This window comes from Medicago sativa, chromosome 7 (genome assembly GCF_051527215.1).
Source record: "Medicago sativa cultivar Bolivia chromosome 7, Bolivia_mono, whole genome shotgun sequence".
Lineage (NCBI taxonomy): Eukaryota > Viridiplantae > Streptophyta > Magnoliopsida > Fabales > Fabaceae > Medicago > Medicago sativa.
The window spans coordinates 97,419,441-97,438,111 of record NC_140755.1 but is presented as its reverse complement, the minus strand read 5'-3'; the positions used below and the strand labels follow the sequence as shown (position 1 = coordinate 97,438,111).

The following is an 18,671-nucleotide window of genomic DNA, read 5'->3' as shown; positions in this document are numbered from 1 at the left end:
TCTTCATCTGCCGAACCAACATGACTTCAAGCGATGAAGATCGACTAAGTTCATTCACATCTTCTGGAAGCTGAAAATGATCAAAAGTTTATGCTTGAGCGGGAAGTTGAATTACACCTTCTTCATCATACAAGCTTAAATGGGTCAAATACTGTTCTTGCACTCTTTCATCTCCAAGTATATGAAAGTTTCTGATAAATTGGTCACTGTTAGGAGTTTCGGGAAAATGCAAAGGGATTCATTCAGGCAAGTGACGAAGCACATATCGGTTTGTAGGTGTAAGAATATAAATGAAAAATAACACTCTACTGAAATGGAGTTTCCATACGGGTTTATAATGTCACTTTCGAAGATACAATTAATAATATTTTATAATTTCTATTATTTTAGGATTTAATTTGGTGAATATAATTAGGTTGAATTGTTATGTTTTGTCTGAACACCCCACAAAAAATAGTACCACTCTGCCATATCAACATACTTGAAATTACCACCACCTTATTAATATATATTACTTTTTTACATGCGTTGTGTGTGTGTGTGTATATATATATATATGGGGTTTGCTACAATAGACCCACTCATTTTTATGAAGGTCTATTTTAGCATGATGCACCTTTTTGTTTAGGACTAAAAACCCCATTTTTGTTTTTTTGGAAAAGACAAAATTAAAGGACATGATTGTAATTGATGATTTAAATGATTTTTATTTGAATATTTTCTACTTTTTGAGCTTCTGCTTGGGTCCCACTCTCTCTCAATTCACGTTTTCTTCTTTACTGTGTTTCTTGTTCATCTTTTCAAATTCTTCAATATCACAGAACCAAACTAATTTCATTGGAAGGAAGAAAATAGAAATTCAATCCAATCGAATATAATAACAAATAAGAGATGAGAATTGAAATTTACATGATGGGAATGCTTCTTTTTCTCCTTTTTCACTTCCTCCAACAAAATTGATTATGTAAAAGTTGTTCATAGATATGTAAGAAGATTTATGATTGTGGTGGTTCAATTGATAACGAAATCAATCAATGTTTACTGTTCAATAACTTCAGACTGCGTCTCTGGTTCTGTACATCGTTGGGTGAGTTTTGGGTTGCTTTTCCAGCGGCTTCCTCTTCATTGGCGGCTGGGTTTGGAATGTATTATGGTGTTATGGTTTCTAGGTGTTCAATTTTCGATTCTTTCTTTCTTTCTTGTCTGCAACTAATTTTTGTTTTCCAATATGTTCAAGAACTCATCCTTTCACTCAAATAAAAAAACAAGAAAAAAAACGATTCTATTGATTGAAATAAAAAGAAAGTTCATAAGAAAATAAAAAAAAATAAACAAGCAGCAAAGATGATAAAATTGTTGCGTGAAGATCTAGAACATGGTCGTTGATTTATGGAGAGACCTCAAGCTTTCGTCAAGTTCCCGACAAATTATCAGGAAGAAGAATAAAGGAGAAGAAGAGCTAGAATTAAAAACAACATTGTTTTGAGAAATAATCATTAAACCATTTGAATTACATGGTTACCCTTCAGATTTATGTGTTTTAAGGATACAAAGTGGGTGTTTATGTCCAAACAAAAAGGTGCATCATGCTAAAATAGACCTTCATAAAAATGAGTGGGTCTATTGTAGCAAACCCCTATATATATATATATATATATATATATATATATATATAAATTGCCCTAAAATTTGGGAGGTCCAGCTTTGCAGAGTTGTTTGCACCCTTAAGGGAATGTCTTACTTGGACTTAAAACGTCATGATATTTTGGATAATGGACTAACCACCGAAGAAGGAAAGTTGTAACGAAGAAATAAAGCAATCACATGTTAAAGTATGAAATGTTGACAACATGTTTTTGGAAGGAGTCTCTTATATATGGTTATATTTTTGTTAATGTTAAAAAAATAAAATTTTGTCTGTCGCGAACAATAACGTCACAAAAATAACGAATGTGTATGATCTCTTAGTTTGACCTATATTCTCATGTGTTTTTGTTGAAAAACAATTTTAAAAGTCTGACTTCTCTTTAGAAAAAAGAGACATATTGTTTTACGAATTTCTTGAGCGGTATCCTTCGTGAGATATAACAACACTCTTTACAAAAGTAACAAGAGAAAAATAAACAAGTAATAACATGACAAAAAATTAAAATTCTACTGCGCTAAGGCATTGTTTAGTGAGCGCAAAAACAACACAACCCAAAACGTGGAATCGTCCATCTATTGAACCAATATTTTTTTTTGAAGGAATCTATTGAACCAATATATATATCGTCATATATACATAGTTTACTAAAGTTAGATTTACAATAACCTTATAGTAAGTTGAGTTTTGAAGGAAATTTTTTAGAGCTCTATATTTTAAATAGGGTCCTGTTAACAGGTGCCTCCAGAGCACTGGTTAAGGAATCCAAAAGAGAAGAATTTTGAGAAATTGATTACATAATTTTCAATGCAAAAGCTACTATATTTGCTTCCTTAACGATGTCCCGGGGGCACTGGTTAACATTTCCCTTTTAAATATAATGATATTTTAACCTTTTTGAAAATTTTTGTCATGATTATATAACATTTCTATCACACTTAATTATTTTGTATAGATATTTTATAGGTTATTTAATTTAAAAAAGAAAAATATTCTTTCCCCTCCCCTTTCCTCGAAAATCTTCCATCTAAACATATCCTTTTAGAGTTAAATATTTTTTTTCTCCTTATAAGATTTTTTTAAGTTGAATCTCTACGTAAACCCACATGTTGAACATATCATGCTTGTCCGTCTATAAATGATAACAAATTGTGATACATTACTTTTTTTTTTCCGCACACATAAATGATAAGAATATGAACTTATTGGTCCAAACACCGTAACGATTTTTTAAAGTAACTTTTTGTATAGAAAAAATTAGTGTTTTCTGTCTCGGTGTTTAGTCTTTATAAAAGCAAAACTTATATAGGGATTAAACTTGAAAATTTATGAATTTTATAGGAATTGAAAATGTATTTAGTATACCAAAAAGGACGAGGTCAAGTGGAATCTAAGACCATCTTCAATAGGGGATCTCTCCCTTTTAAGATTTGATATGTATTAGGTATTCATGTTGGGGAAGAATTATTGAGTATCTAGCAGGAACAAGGTCTCAATGTAAGTGGAATCTATATTTTTTTTAATAAGTGGAAGTTTAAATTCACACAAAACAAAATTTGTTTTTAAAAAATTATTTTTAGTTTTATTGAAAACGAGTAAGTATGATTTTTTATTAGACTTTACTCACCTCGGTCGAACTTCGGATTATCAAAGCTCATTTCTATTGAGAACCGGAAGGTTAACACATAAAAAGAGTAAGTACGAGTAATTGAAAAAATATATAATCGATATATACCATTTTTAAACTTTATAACGACAGGAGAAAATGTGTTCTGACAGTCAACATACTTTATATCATTTGTTTTCGACACTTTTGCCTTTATAGCGCCAAAGACTGTTGACCTTTTACATAGAGCTCAAATGGTCATGTATATCAATGTCACGTCTCCTAGGTCCATGAAAGGTGTGTCTACGATGATTGATTTTGTCATCTTAAAAAGTCTAACGACGCAACTTATTGTTAGTTTGCCTTCTATTCATGTAAGTAATACTTGATATATATAAGAGGAGAGGAGAATGTAATTCAAGCATCTTTGATGGGAGGGTGTATAATTTATTATATATATATATATGGGGGCTGCTAACTTACTCCCACCCAAAAACATGAAGGAGTAAGTTAGCAACCTTACTCCCACTACATAATGACCAAAAACCCATGATCTCTTTTAAAAACATTACTTATATAAATGGGTACTATTGTAATTTGCCTTTTTTTTTTACGGATGCTGATTTATTTTCTTCAATTGAAAAAATCTCAATTTCTCTTTTTATCTCATTAATTACATAATAACTGCATTCACTTGGTTCTTGAATCCATTTTCTTCTCATCGTGTTCACAATCCTCACTGTCATATTTTTGTATTTTTTTTTATAAATTAAATAATAATGTATGAACATGCTTGACTGAAGCATTACGAATAAAAACGATTACGTAAAAAAGCTACTGAGGTTTATTCTTTGGTTTTGGCATTATTTTTCTTTCACATGCTATGTGTTGATGGTTAGTGCCTGTGATTGGTAAAATTAAAAACATAGTGAATGTTTTTTTTTTTCCAAAAAAAAAAAGGAATTATGTTTTTTTTTTTTTTTGAAGAAAGGAATTATGTTGTTTCCAGTTAACGTTTAATGGCTTTGAGTAGGCCACACCGTACAGTCGACATGCGTACGAGAACCTGCGTGAAAACAAGTTTTTTATTTAAAAAATAAAATAAAATGAAATTTACAAACTTATCCCTCATTTAAAATTGGTTTCAAATAGAGATTGTTGGTATTTTGGTAAAAGATAAGCGGGAGTAGGGTTGCTAACTTACTCCTTCGTGTTTTTAGCTGGGAGTAAGTTAACAGCCCCCTATATATATATATATTTTTTTTTGACAAATACTCTATATATAATTAAAAGTCTATATATTGAATTCATTAACTAGAAATAAAATAATATACTCAAACGAAATTTATGGGAGTATAAAATTGAGACGAGACTTACACAAGGGTCAGCAGAAGGGTGCAAACAAAATTTGTCTAAATTATTAATTAATTGAGGGTCCTCAACGTTAACACTATCCTTTGAAATCCAGAAGTAGATGGTTGGACCTAACCCAAGTTGCATCAGATGAGTGATCAATGTCCAGCACATATGCTCAGAAAGGTCTCACCACTTTTTTTTTTTGGTCGAAAAAAGGTCTCACCACTTAAATTGGTCAGAAAATTATATTCAAATACTACTCCTTCATGCCCACAGAAAACATATTTTGACCTTCAACTAGTGGTATACCCGTGCTGACGCACGGGTACAATAATTGTTTAATATTTAAAATATTGTAATAAAAATTTAGATAGTCGTGGATTAATTAGAAAATGACATGAAATTATTTATGGTTTATAAGGTAAAAATAAGAAGTTGGTATGATTATTGAATGTATATCAAATATTTTATTGATAAACTAAAATAAATTATGGTTATAGTAGGACAAAAATAATGTAAATAGAAAATGGATATAAGAAATTTAAAATATTGATTGTCTTATTTAATGAATCCAAGGTAAAGTGAATGAGTGAATAAGTAGGGTGTAAAAGCAAAAAAGTGTGTTGGGCCGCAGAAAATATATAAGTTAGGATGGCTTAGCCCAAAAACATACATGGACTACCTGTTATATAAAAATTTGCAGTAAGTGTGCAATTGCAGGCATAGTGTTGTATTCATCACATAAAGTGTCAAACAAAAAGTAATAGTTAAATTCAACCTGCAATAATGCACATTGAAGTATATGTGTCTGTAAAGTAGCACGTTGTCCAAAAAATCGGTCTTGTTTGATTCTTAAAGCAATATTCTGTAAGTGATAGGATATATGAGGGAAAGTAATAGTTAAATTCAACCTTCAATAATGCACATTCATGACTGTTTGTTATTTTGTTTGTATCTCAATTCTACCTCCCATGGTATGGTGTATGAAAATATACAATTAATTGGACTGAAAAAGCTTGAGTATTATGGTTGGGAAGTTCATTAATTGACTTTGGTGTGAAATAGATCGCCTTAAAATCTATAGTTTGTTGGGAAAACAGTTGAAGATATATTTATGATATAGCCTCTACAGCTGCAAAGTCTCATCATCTTGCCGCTATGGCCAACAATGTAAGTAGTTATTTTTCATAATTGTTGTTGTATCATTTTCTTCTGTTATTGATGTAGATATTTCACCATAATACAATTAATAAAAAGCTTCAATGAAGTTGTTTGTTGGTTTTGACAGAACTGGATACATCATAAAAGGAGATATTCATCCAATCAATCTATATGTAATTATAAATTAGCACTTTCTAACTTGAATTAACCTGGGAACTTATAGATCCTGAGTATGGAAGTGATCTTGCACTGGTCTAAAGTAAGTTTATTTTAAAATAAATCGATTTTGAAAGCTTCATAACTATTGAAGGAGTCCTCCTATATGAATGAAGATAGTTATAATTTATGATGAAGCAGTTTTGAATCCAGTAAAGTCAGAAGGTCATAAAATAACCATGAGAAAGATGAACTAACAATGAAATAGCAATAGTATATAGTGAAGTAGGACAAGTTGATTTCATCACTTTACAACTGAAATCTTGGAAAAACTGAAGCTTGAACAACAAAAAATGGCAGAGTCTATTTTAGAGGAGGATGCAGCAAAACATGGCTTCTGCAATCATGGCACCTGTATTGTAAGTTAACATATTTAGTAAGCATGAGCATGATTATTATGATATAGTATTATACGAAAAGATATTGAATCTGCATAATTAGATTCAAAAATAATTAGGAGAGTACTTACTTGTCAAACATTTTCAAATATTTCTTTGTAAACAACGTTTGTGGTAGTGTCTTTTGGGAGTTTATGTTCATCATGTATGAGTATCTTGATACCCTTTTTGCTGGTTACTCTTGAGATTGCAACATAAATTTGGCCATGACTAAAGACATCTTTAGGTAAATAAAGGCCAACCCAATCAAGAGACTGACCTTGAGATTTGTTGATCGTCATTGAGTAAGAAACTACAATCGGAAATTGTCTCCTACATAACTTGAATGGCCAAGGAGATTGAGATGGTGACATATCCATACGTGGTATATAGATAATATTCCCATGATGTTTGCCACCCATTATCTTAGCTTCCAAAACATGAGTAGCCATCTTTGTTACTATCAATCTTGTCCCATTGCAAAGTCCTTCAGCTTGATCTATGTTCCTCAATAACATAATAGGACACCCTACTTTTAGTTTGATGCTATGATTTGGTAGTCCAGAAGTTCGCAATGTACTTAAGAATTCAGGTGTTAAAACATCTGTAACAGTACTATCATGCATTTCTGATCTATCAATAGAGTTGGCACTGAAATAGACTCGCTCTTCTCCTGCATAGTTACAAAGGAAGCTCGATTGTTATTCTTTAAACCAGAAAATAGAAATAATGATGTTTGATACAAAAGGGTTACATTATAATACCTGGCATTAGACCTAAAACATAGTCATTTATTTGATCAACAACTTCAATAGTTGATGCCAAAATGGCTCTGCTCTTCAAGTAATCGTAAGATTTGTAATTATCCAAGAAGTTAGGATATGTACTTTGTACAATAGCAAGGATAGGATCTTCATACTCAGTTAGCAACATATCTTTGGGAATAGGGATCTCAGCATAACCATCATTAGGCTCGTTAATTCTTCCCTCTCCAAGACGTAAAAGCCAGTTTGAAAATTCTTCAATTTCTTCGTTTTCTTTAGGATCTGAACCGTGCTTCAATCTCATATTTTTTGTCAATTCAAGAACTTGACAATGATCCCAAATATATGAAGAATTGATTGAGGCATGGACAATATCAGAACGGTTGGCTCTTGGTATAACTGGTAATATCTGTCTAAAATCCCCACCAAATACTACAACCTTCCCCCCAAAGATGAGCTCACTTTTCTTAATCCCATCACCCATAATATCTTTAAGTGTTCTGTCCAAGCACTCAAAAGTATATCTATGGGACATCGGTGCTTCGTCCCATATTATAAGCTTGGTTTGACGAAGAAGGTCTGCCATATCACTATCATGATCAATGTTGCACATGGAGTTATCTAATGTAGGCACAGGCATTTTAAACTTAGAATGTGCAGTTCGGCCTCCGGGTAGAAGTAGCGATGCAATTCCGCTTGAGGCAACAGTCAACACAATTTCATGCTTTGATCGTAATGCACTTGCAAGTGTGCGCCACATGAAAGTTTTACCTGTCCCACCATAACCATGCAAGAAGAAAACACCTCCTTTTTGATTAGTAACAGCCAACATGATCTTGTCAAAAATAACTCTCTGCTCATCTGTTGAATAACAAAGGGAAACAACAATGTCATTAAGTTTATAGTGTATATATAAAATAATGGTTGTTTGTAGTGATAAATCTACAAAGTAGTATAATACCTGTAAGGGATGAAAATAAATCTTGAAACTCTGTTTGGAGGGTTCCAATATCATAACTACGTTCATCGTAGATTAATCTATTGCCCAGCTGCTCAAGTACATATCCATTTGGATAAGGCAAGGAAGCAAAATCCTTCAAAGTCCTTCTACTTGATTGTAATAATTTCTCAATTTCGATCAAAGTTAGATTTTGAATTTGTTCCTCACTGAGCATCAATTCTGCGAAACATAAAGATATTTTAAAATAGATGAAGAGGAGGAAAGGTGATTTGAAAATAAAGATATTTTAAAAACAAACATATTTTGTTCTGCATTATATGAACAAACCTTGATTGTTTGCCAAGTTTCGCTGTTCACGTAGGATTCCATCAGACAACCAATGAATAGTCTTATTCCATACGTGACGTGGTCTATTCATTGCTCCAGAAAGTAGCATAATCACAAACAATCTTCTCAAAAAATAACCGGAACCCCATTGGTATGCTTCTCTAATGGCGCCAATGAACTCCATATCATCATTTAGGAATCCCATAGCAAAGCAAGCCTCTCTGAATGATAGAAACTGTATATCTCCAACTTTGCGAATTTCTTCATATGTTTTTGGTCCTTTGACAATGGTTAACATCATCCGCAAATAGAACAATTCTCCAGTTGTAGGTGGAACCCAGATTAATCTACCAATAGTATAACCCCTCTTTCTAGGTGTCCAAATTCTGTTTTTTTTGCTGTAAACAAATTTAGAAACAAATTGACCATATGTCAATTGTCTTGCAGCCTCATATTCTTGATTTGCTTGTAGCCATGCTGTGAACATAGATTCGGTGACACTTGCCTTTTCAAGCACATTTTCCATGGTGGAATGATCAGTAAAGTATATGCATTTCTCACCAACTAAATGAAAGAACATGCGCTCAACCGCTGGTTTTCTTCCATGAATTGAAAATGACAGAATTCTCCAACATGCTTCAGCCGGTGATATATACCTACAATCTAGATAATGCTTGATTTCATCAATTGGTTGTCCCTGAGATGTCACATTCTGTTCGGTTGGCACAATCCGGGCTGTGATGCGATCATATCCTTTGTGTATGTATTTGAAAAGATATTTAATCGATGCACTTTGGTTACACCATTCCATGTTGATGTGGGCTTGATATTTCATCAACAATTTTTTGTTGTATGGAACAACATGTCTGTTGTCTAGGGTAATACCATTCTTAATTATGGTGTGAGTGTTTGAGCTTCTCTTGTATACAGGATAGCCATCTTGATCAACAATAGTACGCTCGATGTACTTTTTGGGAAAGAATTTGGAACATTTATTGTTTTTCCCCATGCATGGTGATGAGAGTCTTGCAAGCCCACATGGTCCATGAATCATGTGACTCTTGACCAAGTTGTATAAATCATTGTGCTTCTTTGGATCAGGTATTTCAGCTGAAATGATTTTGTCAATGTCTGCAGGGGTTGGATACTTGCTTGAAGGATGTAAAAATATAAGAATGTGAGCATGTGGTAAGCCTCTTTTCTGGAATTCAATTGTGTACATATCTGTGAAATGCAATAGTAATAATTAGCACAAATTATTCTAATTAAAGTGTACAACATATTTAAGGCAATATGGTAATGTTTACTTACATGCAAGGACCTTGCCAAGGGTGTGGTTTTTGGTCAGGTCTTTCATTAGTTCATCAAACTTGATTTTGAAAACTCTTGCAATGATATCTGGACGATCTTGCGGTTTCAAATTGAATTTTGCTAGTTCTCTTGTTATTTCAGGCCAGTTTGGATTGCATGTGAAGGTAATAAAGATATCTGGAAAACCAACAGCACTTGATATTGCCATACCATCAAAGTATAGTTGATCCATGTATCTTTTACTTCCTACAAAAGTTGATGGAAGAACTACTCTCTTGCCTTGTAGTTTTTGCTGACTTTGGTTTTGACCTGCAGTTTTCTCGCTTAGTTGCCTGTATTTCCCAACTCTAAGCTTTGACTGATTTTTCCTCAACCAATTCAGCCTTTCAGCCTCCATCATTGCGTATCCATCGACCAAAAATTGTTGGAAAAGTCTTCTAGAACAGTACAAAGTATTTGCCTCAAATTTTCTTGATTGTATCCTAAAACAAAACCATGCTTTGATAGTCAACCGATTCCTGCTGTTCACAACAGTATCATCCTTATATCTCAACAAAATCCCAGGTCGATAACCATCTTCTCCATATGGGAAAAGAAGTGGATATTGAAACCCAAGATAACTCGCATGAAATTCATCAATTCGTTGTAAATTGCCTGTTTGCCCTTGCAATATAATATCTCTATGTTTGGCAGAATCAATATCCCCTGCAATGAGTGCCGCAACTTCTGAAACTGTTGGCTTATTGTACACCCTGCCATCAGTGTTTCTGTCTGCAATTAACTTCAACCGTACATTCTGAACAGGGCCACTCTTGAAGAGATCTCTGGCCATTCTAAACGCTTTAGCATGCACATTATTGGCATCAAGCATTGACCTTAAGTCTTTCACCAATTGTTCATCGATATCCTTGTTGTCCCTGTATAGGAAAAAGCAACGAAACAATGACATCATATATAAGACACTATAGAAAAATGCAACATATATAATACTGATTTGAAACCATATAATTATATATACCTAAAAGAACCAATTCTGTTAGAAATCTCATTGTCAGTGTCATGGATATATAGCTGAGCAAACTTAGGTCGTTGTCCGGCTAAGGGCAACATGCTTCCAATTCTATGACATGTCTGACCTTGCATTCGTAGTACAGGTGGACCTTTTCCTTTGTTTGTGTATGAATCCATTTTCATACCAGGTGAAGTAAATGAGAACATGGCATTGTACGTTCTAGCATTGTTCTGATAATTCTTGCTGGTTTTGCTTTGGTTATCAAATAAAAGATGTTGAAGAAGCTGTGGAGGCTGTTCCAGTAAAGGCAATTGAACCTTCCCATGTTGACAACATAGTTGAAACTTAGGTTTTGTAGTATTTTTTGACTTCTGCCTCCTTTCTTGATACCACATTAACGCTCCACAAAATTCACACTCCCAACTGGGTTGCCCTATATCACCATATCCTGTGACAACGTTCAAAACATTACACATGATTACTAAGGACAATGATGATACTAATTATGATTTGATAATATAATGGTGCCCTAATAAGACGATGCATTATGTATAAACTTTGTAATGAAGAACAAACAGGATTTAATCTGAATATACCTTGTGCTTCATTATCATCATTGATTTCAAGATCTGCATCACTACTGGTATCCGATTGAGTTTGATCAGTTGCATCCGAATCAGCATCAGAATCAACATCAGAAGATGCATGACCACTATCATCTTGTGTTCCATGTGGTAATCTATCAGACATTGTTTCAAAATACTCAGCATCAGTTTCAATATGTTTGCGTTTGTTTGACACTCTATGTGTTGATCCAGAGGTTTGGGCAGAGGGATGGGGATTGACATTGAAATGTGATGGTTCAGGTGGACTTGTATGAATTGATGCGACACCATTGTTATATGACCTTTGATAGTTATGAGCAGCCCTTCTATTTTTAACATTAATATTTTGTGCAGTATCAGTGTGATCAGAAGGACGTTTTTCTCCAACATTAAGAGATGGAGAAGGCAGCACAGGAACTTGAACAGTAGCATCCAAATGTGGCAGTAGATTTTGGCCATGTACATACTTCCTAACACTATCATTAGAATGGCATGATTTAGAATTTAAATGTGGAAGTTGAGTAGGTTTGCTGAATCTCACTTGTGACCTGAAATGGTTGTTAAGTGTGGATGCAGGAAGGTGAGAGTGCTGCGTTGGTGTTGGCTGAACCTTGAATGTTTGGACCTTAGCTGGAACTGTAGATTGAGCCTCTTTTTGTGAAGTACACCCTCTATTGAATGTCTGAGGAACAAACCCATTAAGGTGAAGAACATTGTTGGTACTTTGATGTCTTGTTTGGAGTTGGCAAAGTAAGTCATTATATATTTCAGATATAGGTTTTGACATACATTGTATTCGTGATTGCTTTGCCTTCCTGTTTTTTATATTGACATTTCCTGCAGCCTCAGAATCATTGACTGGGAAAGCACGTTTTGTTCCCACCTTTGGACATGGAGAATATTTAGCATTCAGTGGGATAGTTGCAGAAAACTTGTTGAGGAGATTTTGACCAGGTACATACTTCCTAACATTATAATTAGAATGTATTAAATTAGAACTTAAATTTGTTGGTTGAGTGAAATTGGTGGATTGAGTTTGAGATTGGTGGATTGTGTCAAAGTTGGATGTTTGAACCTTTGCCTTATTCTTAATAGAATAATTCAGACTTGAAAAAGAATGAACATTGATATTGGATCCAATGGGAGTAGATGTGGTAAAAGGTTTGAAGTTTTTAGAAGAACCTTGTTCAGAAACAACCTTAGTTGGTTTTGAAGTAGTTGGATTACGTGGAGAAGGCAACTTTGAAAGGTTTGAAAAAGTATAGGGAGGTGAAGGATAGGTTATAGTTGATTTTGTATGTGAATTCTGATTGGTGTTTAAGGTAGATTTGGTAATATCTGAAAGAGGTGTTGCATTACTCTTTTTCTGTTCAGGATATTTGCCATTTTGAAGATATGAAGACCTTCTTTTCCTTCTAGCTGCACCATTAGATTCAACAGAAGGTCTATGGATCTCCATTTTTTTTCAATTTACATAAGAACAGGAAGTGCTAAGTTGAGATTGTGGTAAATTGCCTTGTATTTCAGATGACTTATGAAATGTTAATGGTTTCATATGTGAACGTAACATGAGACATTGTATCTTCTGGAAATAAGGACCATGTGGAATAAGAAATGAAAATTAAATAAATATGTGTGGAAGATAATGGGTATATTCAATAGATATATTCTTTATCTTTCAAAAAAAAAAATAGATATATTCTTTAAAAAAATAAAATATAGATGTTTAGCATAAAATATTGATTTTGTGTAAAATAAGTGATGTAAATGTAGAACTGGGAAGAGTAACATAGTTAGACATGATAAATTATATTAGGAAAAAAAAGTAAGAATTAATTGGAAAGTAACTCTAGTTATACTAATTGTATAAGTACAAATTAAAGAAGGTCTATGGTTCTAGCATAGACAATGTGATGTATTAGTTGAAGATCAGTTTGCCTGGAAAAAAGGAGTTCCAGGCCATGATGGTATGACAAAGACTCTACTGTTCACAACAGAGTGGATTACTTTTTTGAAAGCACTGTTTTTCATTAAATGCATGGCAGGGATGATGGTTAATTGTATTTGCATATGTCTCATCGAAGGGTAGCATGCAGTAATATACAATATCTTATTCCATACTTGTGTATAGTTGAATTAAAAACCATGGGCAAAAACATTGGAAACGGGTTATTGTCTGATGGTAGTAATATACAATGATTATCTTGGTAACAGCTGGAAAATAATATATCAAAGGGAGTAGTAAAAAACAATTATTTCCCTAAAGTGAATAAGTTATTGTATTGTAGGTATCATATTTATTTAATTGATGTAAGGATTAGATCAGTAATTAATCATATTTATTCAAAATTGTATACATACAACTTCTATAGTTATAATAATTAATGATCAAGATAAAAATTCCTTTGTGTGTGATCTTTCTCTATTTAATATAAATTTGCCAACTTCTATAGTTATAATAATTAATGATCAAGATAAAAATCCCTTTATAATTGGATATATTCTATTGAAATATAACTTTATGTATTGTAGCTTTTGAAAGCTTGAAAGTTGATTTAATACGGATTAGATTTGTAATAAGAACCTGAAAGCCACACTTCTATACATATACTTTGCAGCTGCTATGAAGAAAAAATGATAAAGATACATATCCCTTAATAAGCTGATTTATGTTTCTAATCATGGATAAGCTGATTTATGTTTCTAATCATGGAGCTTTCAAAATAAGAGATGGCATAAGAATAGAGTAGTAAACTGAAAGCATGAACAGGTAAATATGGAAGTGAAAGGAGTTTAACTTAAGGTACAGTTCTACAATACAACAAAATATAAATACTATAGAAATGTATTGGAATGCATGAGTTTCCCATCAAATAGTATGTCTTGGCATCTTATTCAATGACATTGTTACTAATCTTGATGTATATGGGTCGCGTAGGATAAGATAGTTGGTATGAAAATCTAACTTGAAAAAAGAGTCTGTTTGATGACTATAAGGGCTGAAATACAAATTTGAGGCCCAAAAAAATTACCACTATCTTCAATGTTTACATACCAAAGAGAGAATCTAAGATGTTTATCTGCTTCACATGTATGTAGTTTGTGGCAAAGATCATAAAAGAACTTCAGAATTAAAGAAAGATACCATTAACATAGTAAATTAACACAACACAATAGTCATAGATGTAGCATAACATAAAAGGTTCAGAGTGAATAACATAGTAGAAGTCTAGATTCTCTTGGAATCAGTGCTTGAACCAAGCTGAGTTGAAGTAAAAAATTAAGATAGATTACACAAAAGGGTACGTAGGACCAAAAAGATCATACAGGAAACAGTGAGAACATCATCAAGGATAAATTTGAAACATCTGTATGATTGGCATCATGGTTTTGAAATCACTTTTTCTCTTGTTTGATAAGCTTCACCCTCTTTGATGAAGTCTGTTTTGCAGGTGTGATCTCATTATGGCCACCAGCATTGCAAAAATCATCAGTTGCAGCCATCTTATGAGGAGTAATTTCAACAGTAGGACGAGCATTTGCTTTTTCAGCAACAGAATTGAAAGAACCTGGTGTGAGTTGAGAAAGACTCTCGCAACTCATGGGTTGTCCAGCATTCTTTAAGCCACTGATTGGTGTAATCTGGGTCAAACCATCAGGGTCATATTCAGAAGATGCAGAGAGGTCGTGCTGTCAAAACATAGTTGACAATAATTCAGGTTAGTAAAAGGCCATGATATTACATGACGTTAGACACATAAGTTAGATATAATTAGCAAAACAAACAAACTACTTACAGTTGAAATGGTAACATCTTCATTAGAAGCGGCTGGATTAGGATTTGTGTTGTCCATCATCACATCAGCACCTAAATTCTCAATCTCTGGTTCAGCCTCCTCCTGAAATATGATGGACAAATTAAATCAATTAGTGAATTAAATGAAGGAGGCATAAAAGACACACATTAAAGATTCAGCCATACTACCAAGGTTTGTGACATATAATAATCATACCACAAGGTTGGGGAACTTAGCCCTAACTCGGTCAGTGAAAGCTTCTCCTTCTTTGTAACATACAACAGAGCATGATTTCCACCTTGGTTGCCATTTGACCTTAAAGACCATAGTTTTTTCAGCCAAGTCATCCATTATGGTCGGAAATTCAAAGCGATTGGTAATACCAGCCTAATATGACAGTTGAAACATTAGTGTAGGTTCACTAACATGTTTGTGCAAATGTGTGAGGACTTTAGAGCAAACCTGTATCATGTTACTGCGGAGTTGGGCAGCAGATATCCCTAACATCTGAGTCACCTCGCGGTCCCAGACGACAAAAACAGTTCTGTCCATGTCATAGGATACATCCATCTCAAGCTTGTACCTAAAATAAGGGTATCAATAAGAGAAATCAAGATAGATAACAACGTCCAAGAGTCACTCCATACTTAATACGCATATAGGATAACATATATAACATACCTGACAATCTCGGTCTCAGTGTTATGCCCATCGTCACATGTGTAAGGAGGTTTGTCCCCTTTAGCAATCTTTGGACACTTGTGACAAGCAAAGTAGTACCAACCATTTTTGGTCGAGTTCACTTTCTCAATCTTAGCAACTGTCACACAATAACTTATCTGCATAGTTGTACACAATTTGATATGTGAGATGGTTTATGAATATAGTGAATCTGAGAGTAGGTGGTGAGTGGAACTTGTAAAATTCATACCACGTCAAGCTGGATAACCTGAGACAGGGGCAGAATCTGGGAATTAGATAGAAGGTCGTCTTCAGTAGCAACTTGGGTATTTCCATAAGACTGTGAACACTGGATCTGGCTAGATGACATCAGCTGCTCATCTTTAGGTAAACTGAAAACAAATATAAAGACATAGAAGTTAGGACTGGTTCTGAATATAGATGTTATAGGGAAATAACAGAAGTGTGTGATAAAAAAAATACCTTTCCCTGAAGAGATTGATCTCAGGGATGTTCTCATTGATGGACAACTTAGTGAATGAGTAAGTATTTGATACACTTAATGGGAACCGCCCTACATTCTCATTAAAAGCTCTAAGTGTTTTTTCACAAAATAATATCGTCATATTAGCCAAAGACAATGAAAACTGACAAACACAAAGAATAATACCTTCTTCTTTGATCTTGCAGTAGTTAAGCATAACTATGACAGGACCACCTTCCTTCCTATCCTTGTTAAACTTAATGAACTTTGCAGCATAGTCCTCCCATAAAGTGCAGTTTACAGAAATGTCACTATAATAATATAGACAAACCACAATTAGTATAGGGATATGACATTGAATAAGTTAGACTTTTCCTAAAATATAAGCTGTTCACCTCAAGTCTTTCAAACCAAAGTTAACTTGTAGCTTTTTCCCAGTTCCTTCATTCAGCTGACAGTAGCGCATTTCATGTACAATTCCAATAACATCTATTAAAATGACAAAAACATTATAATAATACATGTACAGAAATTTAGGAAAAGTATAAAAAATAAGATAAAGTTGTACGAAGATGTGTACTCACGAACTAAGAGATCAGCACGCCATTTTCCCGACACAATCTCAGAAAATGGCTTGAACTTAATGCTAGGGTTAGGGATGTCGTGGACATTGACATTATCAGCATTAGTTCCACCAGTCCATATCAATTTATACTTGTGATCAGAGGCTTTGAATGCATCATCATTCTTTTGTACTTGAAAGTTAGACAATGTGTATGTGGTGTTTTCTAGAAGGACTTTGTCACAAACAGCCTTGTAACCAGTTGGGATAACAAGTTGAATGTCATTTCCCTGTAATAAAACAAATAGCATTCACAAATAAACTGAAGACTTAAAAAAAATATAAATATAAATAAATCACATAGTGAAAAGTGGCCTCACCTTGGCATCAACTATGATCAACTCTAAATGCTCCTTGCCATCCTTAACAACAGTCCATTTGTCCTTAACCCGAACAGCTAGTTTCCAGAAATCTTTCTTGTTTGTGATTGCAGCAATGAACTCGACGGGTCTTACTTTTGGTCTTTCCATTTTGGCGCCCTAAAAAAAATAGCAAATAAGTGAAAGTAAATAAACATATGACACACATAAGTTCAAAAAATAATTTTTTTGAAAGAGTTTCAGTTTAGATAAATAAACGATTGGTTGAAAAGTTGAAACCTTAAACAACAACAACCAAAAATAAACTAATAACAAAAAACAACACATACAAATTCCTAAACATATAGATCCACAAAAAAAAAAACAGTTGTAAACAACAAAAAAACGAAACCTTATTAAGGGAAATGTTATATCTTGATCAATAATAGGCAAAAACAAAGTAACAAAAAAAATCACAACAGTAAACACATAGATCTATAATAAACCTTATAAATAGAAAGAGCTAGAACAAAAATCAATATGTAACAACAGTGTTGAACAAAAATCACAAAAGTGAATAAAGATTTTGAATGGAAGTTACGAAAAGAAACTAAAAGTAGAAGAAGAGAATGAGTACCTTGAAATTTTCAGAGAGAGGATGGTTTGAGGGTAATGAAATGAAAGTAATGAAATGAAAAGTTTTTAGAGATAGTAAGTAAGTATATAATGGGTACAACAACAGTGTTGAGAAGAGTGAAAAACGTGATTGATTTGTGTACTGACAAATACAAATTTGATTTCAAAAGCACTTTTGTGTTTCCCTCTCAAAGACAAGTAAGTTTAGCTAGTTGGGTTAGAATTCAATTATGTTTATCATGTGCAAACAAACCAAACTATTGTGTACTTTTGATTACATGACATCACTTTGGTTAACCGAAGTCATCTAGTTGCATAAAGTAATTTTAAGACATGTTTTACCCCTAAGAGAGTGAGTTGGCAGTCAATGAGTATAGGTCATTAAGGAGTTTTCCACAGCATAATCTTTTCTTATATTAAGGGAGATGAAACCATAACTAGTTGACAAATGAGATTTAATAGTATTACTTACGAACCACACGTTTTTATAGATTAGAGTTACAGCTACCAGCCCACACAATACTTATTAATTTTATTTAGGGTGGGGGCGGGAGGTGGCGGGGGAGGTGTATTCAAAGTTTGAAAGTTTGGACAAACCAAAACTATTTGAAAAGTGAACAATTACCGACAAAAAATTTGTGCAACACATAATCTTAGAATAAACGTGTTTTTTTAATTTAATTAATTAGTTTATACAAAAGTTGATAAAATTAATCTCATCTTACAAGAAAACAATGCTAAGATAACTAGAGCTCAATAAAATTATTGAAAAAAGTAGATTATACTTTTTAATTTAATTAATTAGTTTATA

The 18,671-nt window shown here is 33.3% G+C and overlaps 2 protein-coding genes and 1 long non-coding RNA gene across 10 annotated transcripts; 1 reads left to right on the top strand and 2 right to left on the bottom strand.

The window, feature by feature from the left end:
* The first annotated feature begins 5,017 nt into the window (after nucleotides 1-5,017).
* Nucleotides 5,018-14,927, top strand: LOC146910859 (uncharacterized). 7 transcript variants are annotated; one of them, XR_015018843.1, is made up of 10 exons: nucleotides 5,019-5,777; nucleotides 5,896-6,343; nucleotides 8,861-9,172; nucleotides 9,551-9,601; nucleotides 11,364-11,470; nucleotides 11,555-11,602; nucleotides 11,696-11,800; nucleotides 11,918-12,091; nucleotides 12,185-12,295; nucleotides 14,794-14,927. It is a non-coding gene; the product is annotated as an uncharacterized LOC146910859 (long non-coding RNA). The 7 variants fall into 7 exon arrangements; XR_015018841.1 differs by having other exon boundaries at nucleotides 5,022-5,777; nucleotides 11,907-12,091; XR_015018840.1 differs by having other exon boundaries at nucleotides 5,022-5,777; nucleotides 5,896-6,027; nucleotides 6,126-6,343; nucleotides 11,364-11,800; nucleotides 11,907-12,091.
* Nucleotides 6,457-10,814, bottom strand: LOC146910860 (uncharacterized). Its single transcript, XM_085726114.1, has 5 exons — nucleotides 9,725-10,814; nucleotides 8,414-9,637; nucleotides 8,087-8,305; nucleotides 7,126-7,974; nucleotides 6,457-7,034 (listed from the first exon to the last, which is right to left on the bottom strand). The coding sequence occupies exons 1-5, from the start codon at nucleotides 10,674-10,676 to the stop codon at nucleotides 6,457-6,459; spliced, it is 3,822 nt and encodes a 1,273-aa protein (XP_085582240.1). The 5' UTR covers nucleotides 10,677-10,814.
* On the bottom strand, nucleotides 14,466-17,952 carry LOC146910858 (uncharacterized). 2 transcript variants are annotated; one of them, XM_085726112.1, is made up of 12 exons: nucleotides 17,862-17,952; nucleotides 17,246-17,404; nucleotides 16,888-17,155; nucleotides 16,699-16,792; nucleotides 16,490-16,614; nucleotides 16,303-16,393; nucleotides 16,070-16,211; nucleotides 15,820-15,977; nucleotides 15,601-15,721; nucleotides 15,355-15,525; nucleotides 15,139-15,240; nucleotides 14,466-15,031 (listed from the first exon to the last, which is right to left on the bottom strand). In XM_085726112.1, the coding sequence occupies exons 2-12, from the start codon at nucleotides 17,393-17,395 to the stop codon at nucleotides 14,738-14,740; spliced, it is 1,716 nt and encodes a 571-aa protein (XP_085582238.1). In that variant the 5' UTR covers nucleotides 17,396-17,404; nucleotides 17,862-17,952; the 3' UTR covers nucleotides 14,466-14,737. The 2 variants fall into 2 exon arrangements, with proteins under 2 accessions (XP_085582238.1, XP_085582239.1); XM_085726113.1 differs by having other exon boundaries at nucleotides 15,139-15,237; nucleotides 17,862-17,948.
* Between the last annotated feature and the right edge of the window lie 719 nt (nucleotides 17,953-18,671).

What these genes read in the sequence shown, in the direction of transcription:
- LOC146910860 (XM_085726114.1), bottom strand. Translation starts at nt 10,676, where the DNA reads ATGATGTCATTGTTTCGTTGCTTTTTCCTATACAGGGACAACAAGGAT. An exon ending in CCTTGGCAAGGTCCTTGCAT is followed by an intron (nt 9,638 to 9,724) that starts GTAAGTAAACAT and finishes TGCATTTCACAG; the next exon opens with ATATGTACACAATTGAATTC. An exon ending in TTTATTTTCATCCCTTACAG is followed by an intron (nt 7,975 to 8,086) that starts GTATTATACTAC and finishes ATGAGCAGAGAG; the next exon opens with TTATTTTTGACAAGATCATG.
- LOC146910858 (XM_085726112.1), bottom strand. Translation starts at nt 17,395, where the DNA reads ATGGAAAGACCAAAAGTAAGACCCGTCGAGTTCATTGCTGCAATCACA. An exon ending in ATCAATCTCTTCAGGGAAAG is followed by an intron (nt 16,212 to 16,302) that starts GTATTTTTTTTA and finishes ATTTGTTTTCAG; the next exon opens with TTTACCTAAAGATGAGCAGC. An exon ending in AGGTTATCCAGCTTGACGTG is followed by an intron (nt 15,978 to 16,069) that starts GTATGAATTTTA and finishes ACAACTATGCAG; the next exon opens with ATAAGTTATTGTGTGACAGT.